This window comes from Ochotona curzoniae, unplaced genomic scaffold, assembly GCF_017591425.1.
Source record: "Ochotona curzoniae isolate NIBS_2020 unplaced genomic scaffold, NIBS_Ocur_1.0 contig_66, whole genome shotgun sequence".
NCBI lineage: Eukaryota > Metazoa > Chordata > Mammalia > Lagomorpha > Ochotonidae > Ochotona > Ochotona curzoniae.
In genome coordinates this window covers 15,709,945-15,726,322 of record NW_024466512.1, presented here as the reverse complement: position 1 = coordinate 15,726,322, position 16,378 = coordinate 15,709,945, and the positions used below count along the sequence as shown (strand labels likewise).

At 49.8% G+C, this 16,378-nt stretch overlaps 1 protein-coding gene across 7 annotated transcripts in view; it reads right to left on the bottom strand.

Annotated features, from left to right (window-relative positions):
* Positions 1-2,201: 2,201 nt before the first annotated feature.
* The window catches only part of XPNPEP1 (X-prolyl aminopeptidase 1), a 53,750-nt gene continuing 39,573 nt past the window's right edge, over positions 2,202-16,378 (bottom strand). For 4 of the 7 annotated variants that reach the window (XM_040992139.1, XM_040992141.1, XM_040992143.1 and 1 more), the window contains 9 exons: positions 15,972-16,030; positions 15,757-15,834; positions 13,972-14,043; positions 11,462-11,522; positions 9,704-9,773; positions 8,783-8,956; positions 7,725-7,801; positions 6,548-6,646; positions 2,202-2,751 (listed from right to left, as the gene is read on the bottom strand). In XM_040992139.1, coding sequence (XP_040848073.1) covers positions 2,623-2,751; positions 6,548-6,646; positions 7,725-7,801; positions 8,783-8,956; positions 9,704-9,773; positions 11,462-11,522; positions 13,972-14,043; positions 15,757-15,834; positions 15,972-16,030 — 819 coding nt within the window. In that variant the 3' untranslated portion in view covers positions 2,202-2,622. Of the gene's footprint in view, positions 2,752-5,582; positions 5,641-6,547; positions 6,647-7,724; positions 7,802-8,782; positions 8,957-9,703; positions 9,774-11,461; positions 11,523-13,971; positions 14,044-15,756; positions 15,835-15,971; positions 16,031-16,378 lie in introns of all 7 variants that reach the window. The other 3 variants (XM_040992138.1, XM_040992144.1, XM_040992142.1) reach the window with 3 other exon arrangements.

Below are 16,378 nucleotides of genomic sequence, written 5' to 3'. Positions count from 1 at the left end.
ACTAGACTCCCTCCTCTGTGCAATTCTAACTTTCATATAAATAAACAGATCTTTTTTTTTTTTTAAGATTTATTTTTATTATTTTTTTTATTGGAAAGGCGGATGTACAGAGAGGAGAGACAGAGAGGAAGATCTTCCGTCCGATGATTCACTCCCCAAGTGAGCGCAACGGGTCGATACTATGCCGATCCGAAGCCAGGAGCCTCTTCCGGGTCTCCCACGCGGGTGCAGGGTCCCAAAGCTGTGGGCCGTCCTCGACTGCTTTCCCAGGCCACAGGCAGGGAGCTGGAAGGGAAGTGGAGCTGCTGGGATAGAACCGGCGCCCATATGGGATCCCGGGCGTGCAAGGCGAGGACCTTTAACCACTTGCGCCACCGCGCCGGGCCCAACAGATCTTTTTAAAAAAAAAAAGTGAGGGAGAAATTAAGACCCACCTTCCAAGAAGCACTTAAGAGAATGAACAGACACTAGATGGCGCCACATTTAGACAAACAGAACTCCATAAAGATAAATAGATGGGCAACTATAAAAGCTAGAATTATTGGGCCCGGCGCGGTGGCACAGTGGTTAAGGTCCTCGCCTTGCACGCCCGGGATCCCATATGGGCGCCAGTTCTATCCCAGCAGCCCCGCTTCCCTTCCAGCTCCCTGCCTATGGCCCGGGAAAGCAGTCGAGGACGGCCCACAGCTTTGGGACCCTGCACCCGCGTGGGAGACCCGGAAGAGGCTCCTGGCTTCGGACTGGCATAGTATCGGCCATTGCGCTCACTTGGAGAGTGAATCATGGGACGGAAGATCTCCCTCTCTGTCTCTCCTCTCTGTATATCTGCCTTTCAATAAAAATAATAAAATCTTAAAAAAAAAAAAAAGCTAGAATTATTATAACAATGGTTTGCAACTCCACATTTCTTCTGTAAATTTCAGAGACAATTACATCTTTAAAAAATTATCAGCTAGGATTATTATTTAAAAAATCAATAAGACCAATTCAATAAAGAACATAGCCATATAGTGGAATAGTTTAGTCATTAAGAATAATGTCTATTATTAATAATCAATGTGGGAAAACGGCTTCAATCGCTAAGTAGAGAAAGCAAATTGTGTGATGCAATGAGCTAATATTTTCATGTCACATGCACGCACATACGTTTTTATACATACACACATTCATTCCATACTTTGCCGGAAGTTGAATACACAGAAAAAAAGTTCATGGAAGTTATTATATCACAGGTAACAGTGATGCATCTTAGGTTAGGTTTCCAAGTGGGGGGGCCTGTCACTGGAAACACTGATGGAAGAGAAATGAGACATGCAAGAGGAAAACAGGCTCATGCCAATCACCACGGCAGACAACTGAGGCTCAATCCCACATCTCAAGGGCTGAGGAGGCCTGCCTGGTCATCTCAGGCGTCACCGCAACCTGCTCCAGCTGCGCAAACCAGGGGAAGGCCCACGGGGGCAGGCACTTGATCTACAGTTAAGCTGCCACTTGGCAGCGTCCCACGCAAGCATGTCTGAGCTTGAGTCCTGACTCTGCTCCCAATTCCAGCTTCCTGCTAACGGTCACCCTGGGAGGAGGCGGCTGATAGCTTAAGCGGCCGGATGTCTCAAGCATGTGAGGACCTGGGATGAGTGGCCATTCCGCAGATGGGCGCTCACCGGTATTCCATCTTAACTAGACAACTTTGAAAAAAGAGAAGGTACACCCAACAGGAGTCACAAACCCTTGCTACAGAATGTCACCCACAAGTGCTGGGACGGTCAGACAACGGCAGCGCCCCCAACCGTGCCTACAGGAGACTATCATCGTGATAGAATTTATTATTTAATACGAGAGGCGGTGGAACGTTCTTGTTAAAGCGTGTGTTATTTAAAAGCTGCACATGGTTCTCAAAATATCTCCACACCAAAATACAAGTAAATTTGTCATTTCTTTTTTCTACACATTATTTTGGAAGTGCATTTATATGCTAGTGACTTTTTTTTTTCTAAACCAAGACACTTTAAAACCAAAATACTAAGTTTTCTAGATAAAGGAGAAAACTCTTACACTCGAGGTAGAAGATGTGCAGGGAGGCCAGAGACCTCTCCTCCAGCGACCCGCACCGGGAAGACAGCTGCCACACAGACGAGCTGCAGAGCAGGGAGCCGGCCATGCACGGGCCAGCGCCCTGGGGAGAGAGGCAGCTGGGACAAAGCGGTGTTTGGACACTTTTATTCACTGATCATAAATACAGTCTTGTGGACACGAGGGTGACCCTGAGGGGGGGACTAGCACCTGGGCCGTAACCGTGGCCGAGCACTCCCGGTTTCACCAGCACTGTCCGGGGAACAGGGCGGGGCGTCTCCCCCCTCGTCAAGTATTGAGCTTCCTGGGGACTCTCCTTCTGGTGCAGCAATTTTATTCTTGGCTCATTCTCAACAATTAAAAAAAAAAAATCATAAAAGACCGAGTGTGTGCGAGAAAATATCAAAGAAGATAAGAAGATTTGTTTTTTTCAGTTCTTCTTAGCATCTAAGAGTAAAAAGGGGAGCAGGGGGACAGGGAGGGCGTGGGAGGGGGGTCTGCCACGTGTCTTCCTCTCACCACAGCATTGCACACCACAGGCCCGGGGAGGGCTCAGTGCTGCCTGGACACGGGCTGCGTCTCCCGGATGAGCCACTCCAGGGCTTCCTGGCGGCCTTGTTTCTGCAGTTCCTTCCCGATCACGTCCCTGCAGGTCAGGTGGTAATTGTTGAGCCAGTCGCACTGTACAGGAAAGAAAGACGGGACACTGGCCTTAGCACTCTTTCCACAAAGGCTACACGGGCCAGCAGCAAGAGGCCCACATGCCGAAAGCACAACTTGAGAGGAGAGCTGCGCAAACTCCTCTCTCCCTGCTCAAGGACAAGTGACTTCCTCAGGTCTGTTGCCCTGGAAACAGATGGGCTGCATGGCTTACAGTGAGAACATTCCCAGAATAGTCCAGCCCACACAGACTGACAACGACCAGGAGGGAATTGCAAACACTTCTGGTGGTGAGCCCTGGCTGTGGCTTCCCTGAGTGCAGAGTCCCCATAATCCCAACCTTAACCTTGGAGAGAACTCTGGACAGCAATGCCCTGTGGCCTTGGCAAGAGAGCTGGGGCAAGGCCCCTGACCAGATCCCACCCATGTGGCTTCACTCCCTCATACCTGAGCCACCCTGGGGTGGAGGATGGAAGCGATAACTAATTTCAGATATTAGCATATGGATTGGTATTTCTCTAGACTCGGTAAGGACTACTGCTAAGGACGCATCTCCAGATGCTCTGCCTACACGCAGAGCTTCCCATCCCATATCCACTGAGGAAGCTTAATAAACTTGGGGCTGCCGAGTCCGTGTGGCTGTCTAGGTGAACCTAGAACCCCTAGTGGTCACGGACGATGTGTTGCAAAGCAGGGCTGACAGTGACCTTGACTTTCAGCTGCTCCCCAGAATATGCCATGCTGGATACAAAAAGGGACAGTCCAAAGCCAAGAAGTGCCAACAGTACCCTGCCAGGGGTGGGAGGAAGGTTGAGTGGGCTGACAGCAAAACCTCTGTGGCTGCAGGAAGGGTGAAATCAGCCTTGGGGGGATGCCAGCTCCACCAGGAGGACAAAAAGACATGGGGTGGACATGACCGGACAGCGAGCTGGCACAAGGCTAAGGTGACTGTTACTAAGGTGAATGCCACTGGCATGCTAATCCTGAATGAGCCTAGAGTCAAAGAGGGAGGCACTGGTGTCCCACAGCCTGCACCAAGGACCAAAGTCCAGTGAAGGGGTGAAGATGGGCACCCTTTCTTGGAGCAAAGAAGCTAGGGAAGATGTCTGGGGTGACATTGTCAAGAGGCTTCACTCTAGCCTCTTATTATTAACGTAATCCCTACTGATAACAGCCCTCTGGGAGCTGAAGAAATTAAAAGCAGGTCAATTGCTGTATCTAAATACCAATGCCGGGCAGGGCTCAGGAAGCCTGCGCAGCTAACAGTGGCAGCTTGGTGTAACCCTGGGATCAAGGAGATGCTCCCAAGGGCCTTTTGGCTTAGGGGAGAGGGGAGTAAAAGAGAACAGAAACAGCCTTAGCAGGCCCTGGGCTCAGTTTGCCCAACTGACCAAAGTCCTCTGCTGCCATCTGGTGACAGTGATGGGGGAGGCAGGCACTATGCAAAAGCTAAAAACTAACTTAAGGACACAGTAAGGAGCAGGAACCCAGCATTTTTAAAAGTTCGAGTATGGGCCCGGCAAGGCAGCCTAGTGGCTAAAGTCCTCACCTGGTGGGATGCACCAGGAACCCACATGGGTGCCAGTTCGTGTCCAACTGCTCTACTTCCTATCCAGCTCCCTGCTTGTTGTGGCCTGGGAAAGCAGTAGAGGATGGTCCAAAGCCTTGGGACCCTGGGTCCACCTGGGAGACCCAGAAGTAGCTCCTGTCTCTGGCTCAGCTCCAGCCCTGGCCGATGTGGCCACCTGAGGAGTGAACCAAGAGGTCTTTCTCTCCGTCTCTCCTCTCTGTAAAATCTGCCTTTCCAATAAAAATAAATAAATCTTATTATAAAGAAATAAAAGCTTAAGGGATAGAACCTCATTGTCGGTTATGACTTAGGCTGCAGACAAAAGGTAGCCCCAGGCTTAGGTGGCAGACAGGAAAGGGACCGTCCCTGCTCTCAGTATTAAACGCTGTCATCTGCTGTGATCTGTGGAGACGTGCTTGTAATCCCAGGGTAAGATGACATCATCCGCTCTAGGAAGGAGTTGGCCAAAAGAACGCGCCAGTGATCTGCGTATGCAAGGCCCAAGGAATGGATCACTGGGTCAGAAAGATGTGATGCATGTCACGGGGTACAATGTGTCACAGGATAGCAGGACTCTCCTTCAAGGAAAACTGTCTCATTCATCCTTTTTCACGCACTGCTTCTCTGGATAAAATGAAATGTCAAATGGAGAACTGTCTCTTAGTTTATGTGGGCAGAAAGAAATGCATGATCTACAACTACATGTGAAACTGATTTGTTCCGGGCCCAGCGTGGTAGCATAGCTGCTAAAGTCCTCCCCTTAAGCACACTGGGACCCCTTATGGGGGCTGATTCTAATCCCGGGAGCCCTGCTTCCCATCCAGCTCCCTGCTTGAGGCCTGGGAAAGCAGTGGAGGACAGCCCAGGGCTTTGGGACCCTGCACCCACATGGGAGACCTGGAGGAGGCTCTAGGCTCCTGGCCTCAGATTGGCTCAGCTCCTGCCATTGCAGCTGCTTGGGGAGTGAATCACTGGATGGAAGAACATCCTGTTTCTTCTCCTCTCTATGTGACTTTGCAATAAAAATAAATAAATCTTAAAAAAAAAAAAATGACTTGCTCCAGATCCATGCCCGCTTAGGTGTTCTTGCTCCGTCACATCTATGGCATCACTTAAGGGGACAGGACTCCTACCAGTGAGCTAATGTGCTGGGTGCCCTGATCCAAACCCGTCTGTAATCAACAAATAAGCCAGGATTGGCAACGAATGTCTGACTGAGCCAAGGGCACAATGGTCAACCAGAGATGCCCAGACAAGGAGAGCTAACCCATCTGCCACCCACCTGTGAGCTTGACACAGTGGAAGAGGCTTTCGGCTGCAAAGACCGCATTCCACAGATCAGGACCAGAGCTCCTTAACGCTCAGGGGTCCTTGCCCTTAATGCCAAGAAGGATGCCCAGGCAAGCCTCACTAAGGCAGCTCTGCTTCAAGAGCGCCTTGAAGCTCCTGGGAAGTGTCCAGCGGCTGCTTTGGGAGCACAGTCTCCTCCCAGAACCAATCAGGCGCGTTCGTCCCGCCCTCAGCTTCCGCCCATCATTCGCTTTGTGCTGGGACTTCTGACTCCTGCCTGGCTCTGGAATTTATAGCCTCTGCCTCCAAGTTTCCTCCTATGGGAACCACTTTGTCCAGTGCTCACTGCTTCCGCTCGTTTCTGGTCGTGTTCCTGCTCTGACCTTGGTCACTGCTTGATCCCTCAAACCATACCCCAGGTCCCTGTCCCCTACCCCAGCCTCACAGGCGGGGAACCTGCCCTAGGATTTGAAAGGCTTTCCAAACCTGTAATCCTGAACTTGCTGAATGAGCACGGTCGTGCCCTAGACCTTGTGGAGGATTTCATGCTACCCCACCCGGGACCAAAACACTCAACAGGGATGGGAGGGCCGGTACCCCCTCCTCTACTTGTCCAAGAAAATGACTCAGATGAGATTTTGACCTCACTTCGTTAATGTTTCATGCAACCTAAGACAACAACCTGGCAGGTATAATGGCCGGGGGCCTCACCGGCCGTCTGGTTTCCAGTAGGGAAGAGCCTGTTTGCTACTCGGTGCAGCTACGGAGGAACAGCATGGACATTGCCTCCTGACAAGCGATGGCAGGCTGTTCCACCCCACAGGAGCCAGGGGACGTGCAGAGCTTCTGCCCGCAGGCCCAGCACTGACAGGGAAAGCTAGAGGCCCCAGACGCCTAGGACGTTCAGATTCAGTCGCTAAGAACCCCGAATCAAAAAGCCCCTTCCCCGCCCTTTACCTCTTTGTCGGTAAGAGAATCCACATCTATCATTTTGGTCTGGATCGGAACCAGAGTTAGAGGTTCAAAGGTCAGGCTTCCCCGGTTATTGAAATTATACTGTGGGAAAAGGAAGCAGACAGACATTCTCACTCATCTTTACCACGATGAACCACATGCCGTGAGCTCATTCCACCAGACATGGCCACCTGTCACAGCCGAAAGCAACTGTGAGCCAAGAAGAGGTCCGCCGGGCACCATTTTTAAGGAACACACTTGGATAGGGTCATAGCTGATGCCATTCTCCAACAGCCGCCACGCTGGGCACACAGAAATGTGTGGCTCAGGCAGAGCCAAGCCAAGGGTGGTAAGGGACTCGCAGCAGCAGGCCCACAGCGGGGCAGGGCCCACGAGGGCCGGGCTCGGGGTAACCTGGTTTGGCTTCCTAACACTCTACCGGAGTGCGAGACCCCAGGATGATTTTGTTAACTGCCATGCAGCCGTCTTACCCAAGCAAGGCCCATGGCATGTGCACTTTGAGTCCCTGTTCACTACAAGGCCTCAGGTCTGAGGCAAGAAGCCATGTCCACGAACAGTGACTTCCACATGGAAACAGACAACAGATCCTTGAAGTCAACCTCCTAGAAAACTTAGCAAGCTGCTTCCCTCCAACGATTCATTTCCATAATCATCACTGAAGAAGGAATCAAGAGGTCTGTTAGACCAAGCCTGGCACCTTGCGGCTTCTTGGTAACCCTGACATAGGAGAGGCAGAACTCCCCCTGCTTCGTGATGTCTCTGAAGTCTGTTGCATGGACCATCTCAGGATTCCTCGACTTCACACGGCAAAAAATCAGCCAGCAGCCCCTTGTTCTGCGAGATCTGGGAGGGACCTGGAATGTGCCCTTTGAAAAAACACTCCCTGCAGCTGGGACTGCGTAACAACAGGTCCACTTGTGACAAACTCAGAGCCCCCGAGCACGCCCGCAGGCCCCAGCCTGGTGTCCCAGGAAATCCCGACAGATTTTCTTTGTGACTCTAGGGAGAGGTGAGTGATTTCCAGGGGCATCCTGGAGACCAGAGGAAGGAGGCTCCATTGTGGCCTGGAACTGCACTCTTAGCTCCATCAAGAACAAGTCTTCATCTTGCAGCAATAAGAAATAGGAAACTTCAAAAAAACAAACACATGATGACTTACCTTGGTCTTCACAGGAACCACCAAGACCACATTCTCAATGCGAATTCCAAAAGCTCCATCTTCGTAATACCCTGGCTCTGAAACAAAACAAACCTCACTGTGAAGCAGCGCAGGGGAGACAGACGCACGGGGGGGGGGGGGGGGGGGGGGGGGGGCGGGGAGAAGCCGTGGCTCCAGGATGACCACTGGGGCGCAAAGCAGAAGAAACAAGTCAAGGACCCCATCTATCGGGGGTGAGAACAAACAGGCTCTGCAGTCCCTGAACAGCGGCTGCATGGTGGGGAGCATAACAACAGAGCCCCATGAAATCAACGGTGGCGCATATCCATGAAGCAATGGTTCAGACACTTACAAAGGTTTCACAGTGACTTGGGTGAGGGCAACACGCTAAGAAAACAGAATGTGGTCAGTACAGTATATTCAGCATGACTTCACTGACATTAAAAAAAATCTTGGGCCCAGCGCAATAGCATAATGGTTAAGGCCAGGATCCCATATGGGCACTGGTTCTAATCCTGGCAGCTCCACTTCCCATCCAACTCACTGATTGTGGCCTGGGAAAGCAGTCGAGGATGACCCAAAGCCTTGGGACCCTGCACCTGCGTGGGAGACCCGGAAAGAGATTCCTGGCTCCTGGCTTCAAATCAGCGCAGCACCAGATGTTGCGCTCACTTGAGGAGTGAATCATTGGAAGGCAGATCTTCCTCTCTGTCTCTCCTCCTCTCTGTACATCTGCCTTTCCAATAAAATAAATAAATCTTTAAAAAAAAATTCTCTGCACATTTATGGCACTAATCAACGTAGTAAAAAGTTAAGTTTTATTTCCCCTCAAGTTGGGCTGCAACTGAATTTGACTTCCTCTTTACACAATTCCATTATCTCACTCTCTCCAAATGAACACGTATGTATCACTTTGATAATCAGGAAAGTTTGGTGCTAATTCCAGGTGACAACAAGAGGAAAAGTACCACTAGTTTAAAATCATTTTAAACTAAGAAACAAGGCATTTTCACAAAAGCTCAAAGATGCACGCAGGCCTTCCCCGTGGGATCACGTACCGTCGGTGACGATCATGCCGGCCTCCAAGGGCTCATCGGAAAATGTCTTGTAACTGATGCCACACGGACCCTCATGAACATTCAAAAACGACCCAACACCGTGCCCCGTTCCGTGCAGGTAATCCAGGCCGGAATCCCACAGAGCAGAACGGGCAAAGGAGTCTAGAAGATGGCCTGAAAGAGAAAAAGCCACTTGATGACATTCACACAGAACCTTAAAGAACAGATTATCTTGGGCCCGGCGCGGTGGCGCAGTGGTTAAGAGTGAATCACCAGACGGAGGATCTTCCTCTCTGTCTCTCCTCCTCTCTGTATAGCTGACTTTGCAATAAAAATAGATGGATCTTTAAAAAAACAAAGACGAGGCTCTGCCCAGATGGCTATAGGCAGGCAGGCATGACAGATGAGGAAACCAAGGCTCAGAAGGAGCGGCAGATGCCCAGCACAATGAGACTGAAGGCCCAGGTCCTGCCAGATCCCATCGCAATGCCCACCCACCAGTCCTCAAGCAAAGCACTATACAGCCAACGTCAGGGTCACAGTTACAGAAATCCCACCAAGGATCCCCCTCCCAAGCTCCAGCCCAGCACGAACAGAGAGACAGGAGGTTGCACCAACCCCTGCTCCGGCCTGAGGCCTTCATGCCCAGTTGATCCTCTGTGGGAGTTGCCCGCGGGTGTCACCCAGTAGCTTAGGGGTCAGGAGAGGAGCACACTGCACAGCTGACACTGGGCCCAATCCTACGCCAGGCTGTTGAGCAGGAGCGGCCTCACTCCATGCAGCATGCTCACCTGCCCCAGCTGGGCCTGAGATGGGCTGGGGCTGACAGGGACAGAAGGACGTGTTCTCTTCCTCCAGCCAAGACTCATTTGACTCCCAAACAAGGAAGGAGGCTGCCATACGAGAGAAGGAACCGCCTACCTTTGGTTCCGGTCGGGAAAACGGCTGCGCTCACAGCTATGTGGCCTTTGAGGACATACGTGAAACATTCCTGCCAGAGAAAACCAGAGGGGACAAACTGCAGGAAAGGCATTTCGACCCTGCAGTTTTCTTGGAGTTCAGAAAACTTCTCCTGTTAATGTTGGAGCAATACCACAAAGAAAATCAGAGTAAAGATGAAAAAAAATTCAATTCAAAAACTGTTAAAAACCTGGCCCAGGACCAATGACTCTTGAAATTAAATTGAGTCAGAGAAACAGCCCCACAGGACTTGACTGTGCAGCACACACTCTGACATGCTCTAGGTCACATGCGCCTTGGCAACGCTGGGGAAAGTAATTAAAAACTACTCACGACCCTGGCTGACATTTGCTGAGCAAGACCTCTGTGCCAGACACTCCATTTGGCATGAGACATTAAGTCCCACACTTGGCAATGGACACGCTGTCATTATCACCCCCGACAGCATGCTTGGGGGCACAGGTCCTAAGTGGCAACATCTGGCTTCAACATCTGCACTCCTTGCCACCATGCAATCCTCGGGGGTTTATCCCTCCTGCTCAGACAAGTCAAGTGCTGCTCCGAAGACTGGTGGCTGGCTGCTGAGGACCACAGCTGGGACGGGAGCTGCGCAGCCCTCAGCTTGCCAGCAGTTCTTTCCATAGCATACAAAGTCACTTCAAAGAGATGCTGAGCTTGAGGTCCAACTCGGAAAGGCACTGGAGCCCAGAAAAGGCAAGATAAGCGCCAGCGCAGTGGCACAACAGGTAAAGCCTCATCCCATATGAGCACCAATTCAAGTCCCAGCTGCTACACTTCTCATCCAGCTCCCTGCTAACGAGCCTGGAAAAGCAGCGGAAAATGATCCTGCACCCATGCGGAAGACACGGAAGAAGCTTCTAGTTCCTGGTTTCAACCTGGGCCAGCTCCAACCATTACAGCCATTTAGGGAATGACCAAGCAGATGGAAAATCTGTCTCTCCCTCTCCTTTCTCTCTAACTCTGCCTTTCAAATAAATAAATAAAGGAAGAAGAATGCAAAGCAAAAAAAAAAAAAAGGGAGACCAAAACTAAAAATCTGCCCACCATATCACATAAAACCCTTCTGCTAGAATAACCGTGCAGGGGCGCCCCTGAACAGAGACGCAGCCAACGTGCGCTGAATGACTGTGATATGAAAATCCTGGGTTCAGGGAATCCACACAGGCATCCTGGGAGACAAGAACTGAGCAAAGAGAACGGGCCACCAGCTCCCAGCTGCTACGCTTTTCTTGACTTCACAGTTCTGCCTGCCCTTTCCATCCTAGGCAAACCAGAAACTGACAGTGTCCGTCATTTCAGAAAGTCCCTACCGCGCTGAGCCTGTATCATGCTGAACTTGAAAAAACAAGGGGGCGGCTGTCAGAGTCAGACTCAGACACTGCTTGCAAAGCGTGTACTTTACCACCCCAACCCCCATCCCCAAGGATATTCCGTGACTCAAGAGAAGGCCAGAGCTATTTAAACTTGAGCCTGAGTTTCCCTGACCTTAATAGAATGCTTTTCTGAAAAAATTTCCCCAAACGTCTTGCTCTGTAATAATTAATTACATGAACCTCATAAAGCAGATAAGCCTGACTCCACAGTAATGAGCAATTTTATGATCCCACATCTAATTTTTTATTTATTTATTTAATCCCTGTTCATAAAAGCCACTCTCTTAAGAAAACAGAGAGTCTCGAGTTTTTGGCTCCATCTTACCTTCTCATAGGCTGTGGGAGTCCCAAAATGCATGGTCCGGGTCACATCTGTGGTTCCATCCCTTTCCAGAAGAAAGGATAAGTTAGTGTTCGGCCAAAGTAAGCTTTGCCTCAAGTCTGAGCCAAGTGAGGGTGTAGAGTAAAGAAACCCTCACACACTGCTGGTGGACACACACAACAGTGCGACCATTTGGACTGTGAGCTGCATCCAAGGGTAAGTATACGGTCAACATATTACCCAGCAATATTACTCCTATGAACATATTAAAAAAAAAAACCTGAAAATATGGCCACACAGAAACGTACACCTGGGTTTTTATAACAGAATTATTTGTACCACTGAAAACGTGAAGCCAACCCAAATGTCCATCAGCTAATGAAGGGGCTAAGGGGCTATGACCCATACAGTGAAGCCTTATTCAGCAACTACAAAAATGGATACTGATCTGAGTTATAACCTGAGTTAGCTCTGAAGACACTATGTTAAGTGACCAAAGAGAGACACAAGAGACAAGATTTTATTTGTGTCAAGTGCCCAAAGAAGGTAAATCCATATAAGCAGGACTGACTGGTGTTAACCAGGGAATGGGGAAAGGGAACGGCAGCTACTGATGTTCTAGAATTGACTGTGATGATGCTTACGCAATGCTACAAAAATACAACTAAAAAACTATAACCCATCAACTAAGTGAACTGTAGGCTAGTGAACTGCATCTCAATAAAAATTATTATATTGAAGCCAGCACTGTGATGTGGCGGTAAAGCCATCGCCTGTCAGGCCAGCATCGCAAATGAGCAACAGTTCATGCCACGGCTATTCCACCTCCTGCGAAAAGCCTGGAAAAAGCAACAGAAAATGGTCCAAGTGTTTGGGCTCCTGGCTCCTGATTGCAGCCTGGTGCAGAACTGGTCTTTGCAGCTCTCTGGGGAGACAACCAACAGAAGAAAGCTCTGTCTCTCCCTCTCCCTCCGTAACTCTTTCAAAACAATAAACCTTTTTTTAAAACATATTATAAAAATGAGACAAAGCAAGAAATCAAGAAGAGCTTGGTAAAATGAGAGTGAACCAAGCCCAGCACACATACACTTGGTTTTTATCCTGAGGACTGACTCACAGCAGACACATCATCACAGGGGTTATGAATGAGAAGAAGGAGAATAAAGTCAACATAGCAAAAAAAAAAAAAAAAAAACTGCACAAATTCCATTGTTCCTGTTATTTACCTAGGGGTTTATTGGGCATTTCTGAACAGATCCTAGTCTACATCCAAGACACAGAAAGACAGCTTCCAGAAGTGTGCTACAATTTACAAGTGAACAGAAGTTTCATCATTACCAAGCAAGCCAATATCCTCAGATCTAGGCTATTTTTCGTATCAATTGATACATTCCGAGACTAGGCTATGGTGACCATACAACTGCCCAAACTCATTTAATAACTGGGTTCCCCCTTAGCCAAAGTCCCAACTGCAGTGTGAAATGGAGCACTCCAAGGTCTTCGTTGGGGCCAGAGTTGTGGTGTAGCACACAAAGCTGCCATCTATAACGCCTGGGCCCACCCAAGGCCAAGAGCCAGGAGCTTCTTCTAGATCTCTCATGTGGGCCCAGGGGTCTAAATACTAGGGCCATCCTCTGCTGCATGTCCAGGTCATCAGAAGTGGAGCCACTGAGCAACACCTGCATGGGAAGCTGATGCTGCAAGCAGAAGTTTAGCTCGCTATGCCATAGTGTCAGTCTCACATCATTTTGTAAAATGCCTTGCTGGTGCTCCCTTGGCACAGATGCTATCTAGTCTCACTTCTCAACAGTTCAGAATCCAGACACAACCAAATCTTAGGTTCTCCTCTGAGAAAATCCATTCTAGAGAGGACAACCATAATAGCAGGAAGACAGAGGGAAGCAAATTCAGAAATATGCAGAAGTAGTGCTCATTTCCCATTCATCCAGAATTAATGCTCATTTAATCAAGTCTTGGGGCAGTTACAAACACCAAGAGCTAGCAAACAGCTGATGGACTGGGGCAGAAAAGTCTGTCAATGTTCCTAAACCTTTATTTTCAGTTATTACTTAGTTCTTTAATATTTAACATTTAACTGGTGAACCATCAAAACCACTTGAGCAACAACCTCGGAGCATACCCTACATCCGGGACCTGGGGAGGGTGGGAAATTGGGTGGGCCTTCTCCCTTAATATCCCCCTTTAAACATGAAGGAAACAATATGTAAATAATAGTCTTGCCCACTTTCCTATAGCCCTTGAACCTTTTTACCCTAATTAACTATGTAAAGATTGTCAAAAATATAATAAAAAAAAAATTAAAATATTTAACATTTAGTCAAGGACTAAATATTTCTGTCAGTCACAACTGGGCCACTTCAGTGGGGGGTGAGAATAGGCCCACGCTCAGGGCAAGGTCAAGAGCACAGAAAGTGGCTCCCCGCTGAGGATTCTCGGAGAACCCTGGCCCACCTCCTCAGCTGCCCCAACTCCACCACGTCCAGTTCACTTACTTGTACTGGGCACCCGAATCAATGAGGTAGACTTCATCCAGGGACAAGGTCCTATTCGTCTCGGGGACTGGCCTAACAAAGTTAATTCAACATTTATTCCACACATGCAAACATGTCAAGAATCTGAAGAGAAGGGCATACAAGGGTTTCTTTTTTCATTGTTACAACTTTAAGTCTGAAATTATATCAAAACTAAATGTTACTCAAATAAATTACTTATTCCAACTAAGTTTCAAAACCCCATTCAACTATCAAGAGAACATCTACCTCTGTTATCTAGAACAAAACAGTGCTCAAGAGATCATTTTAAATGTCACCAAAATGACTGACACAAGCAATAGGACCAAGCTAGAGTTGTGGCTCCCAGGTACGGGGCAGCCTGGAGTCACCACAGCCCCATTAGACTCTGGGAGTCCCCACCCCTCAGCTTCCAGGGCCCTCCTTCAGCCCCGACCCCATCCCGTGCCTCCCCTCTTATACCCAAATCCAGCAGACACAGAGCAGGTGGAAGGGATGTTGCCAGGAAAGGGAATGAATCATGATGCTCTAAAAGCTGAAACACTTTTTCCAAATGAACACGAGGCATTTTGGAAAGGGAGCCACTTTCCCCACAGCATTTTCCAGAGGCTAGCACTGCGCTGGGAAATGCCCACAGAGAGAAACAGCTCCAGTTTGTGTCCTGCCACAGAAGCAGGGCTGCCCTGCACTTCCAGGTACCACCCCCTCTTCAGCAATAGAGCACCAGCTGGCGCCCAAGCTGAGCAATTAACACACACCCAGGCATGGGCCCAGCCTCTAAGAGCCTAATGAAGAAATGACAAGGAAAAGCAAATTTCTCCTTCCTCGCTTTGAAATCAATGTTTCTATTACATGCAAGATTCCAGGAGAGTCGCCAGGCAGGAAATCCATCAGTTAAGTCACACAGAAGACAAAAAGCGAAACTCCTTTGACATTTTGATGTTGGAGCAGAGGCACTAACGTGAGAGAACTGCACTGTCACACTGTGACTGTCTCCCACACACAGCTTCAAAAGCTGCCCTGCGACTGTTAAAAAGGGGGCAAAATCTGTAGCCAAGGACGTCATGGAAAGACAGAGTGTTCTCTTGCTGGCTGTGCAGATCACACATGAGGCCCCATGGGACTCAGAACGCCCAGTGCAAAGCCAAACCGTCGGAGCTAGGTGAAACTGAAGGCGAAGTCTGTGTCTACAGCCATCTCACACCATCTCCACGGGAGACCTGCCAGTGCCAACACACCAGCACCCCTCCTGCCCCTCCTGTCCCACAGTCCCGGGAGTCTCTCCTCAGCTGATCCACTGCCCAGCAAGCAACACGTGGTAGCAACTCCCATGCCTGGGATGCCAGGTCCAGGGAAGACAGGGCTGGCACAGATGACCTTTCTACCCAAAACAGGTGGTCCCGCAGCCCAGAGACAAGCCTCGTGGGAGGTGTGGAGCTCAGAGGATGCGTGGGGAGAAAGGACTGCAGAAGCTCAGGGCAACGAAAGCCTCCAAGGAGAAGAGGGTAAGCCATCAGGCTGCCTAGCTGGGAATGTCGGTGCCACTGCAGGCCTGAGAACAGGCTGCGGACCGGCCCAAGCCGAGGGGACCTGCGGGCAAGAAGAGGAAGACAGGCCTCCAAGGACTGACATCCCCTCGCCACACCATCCTAACACACACCCGGAGCTGGACCCCAGGGCCTCGGGTAAAAAGCCCATCTCCCCTGCTCAGAATCCTGTGTGGTCGCAGTGGCAAAGCCAGGCCCCGCGCCCCTCCGCATGCCTTACGCGTAGTGAATGATGGCGCCGTTGGGCCCCGTGCTGGAAATGGTTGGGAAGCTCAGGTCCACAAAGTCGGCCTGCTGCCTGGAACAGACACACACGGGGTGGGGCAGCTTAGAGGCCCTTATGGTGCAGGGAAGGACCAGGGCCCTTCCAGGCCTGTTTGGCTTCACAGAACTCCACATCAGATTCCCTCCCAGCCGCTCCAAACAGCTCCTTACCTGCGAAACTCCTCAGCTTTGTCCGCAGCCGAGATCTCCGTCACACCACCTTTGGGCACCTGCAAGCAAACAAGTTATCAATCCTCTGGCAGACTTTCACCTGGGCCTCCCACCACTTGGGGAAGGTCTGCTGAAAGCTTCCTTTTCCTCACGCCTGCACCCCAACTGTTCAATCTACACGACACAGCTCAAATTCAACAAGACGAACTTTCAGAGGCTCTGCCCCAGTGTACCTCAAGTGGAAGGTTTCTATTGGCTTAGCTCATCTTTCAACTCAGCTAAGATCTCCTGAAGCCTCAAAATCTGAATACACCTTAGTTTTAAAATTGCAGAGTTGGGGCCAACGCTGTGCTACAATGGGTTAAACCAGTGTCCACAGTACCAACATCCTTTAAGGGCACCAGTTC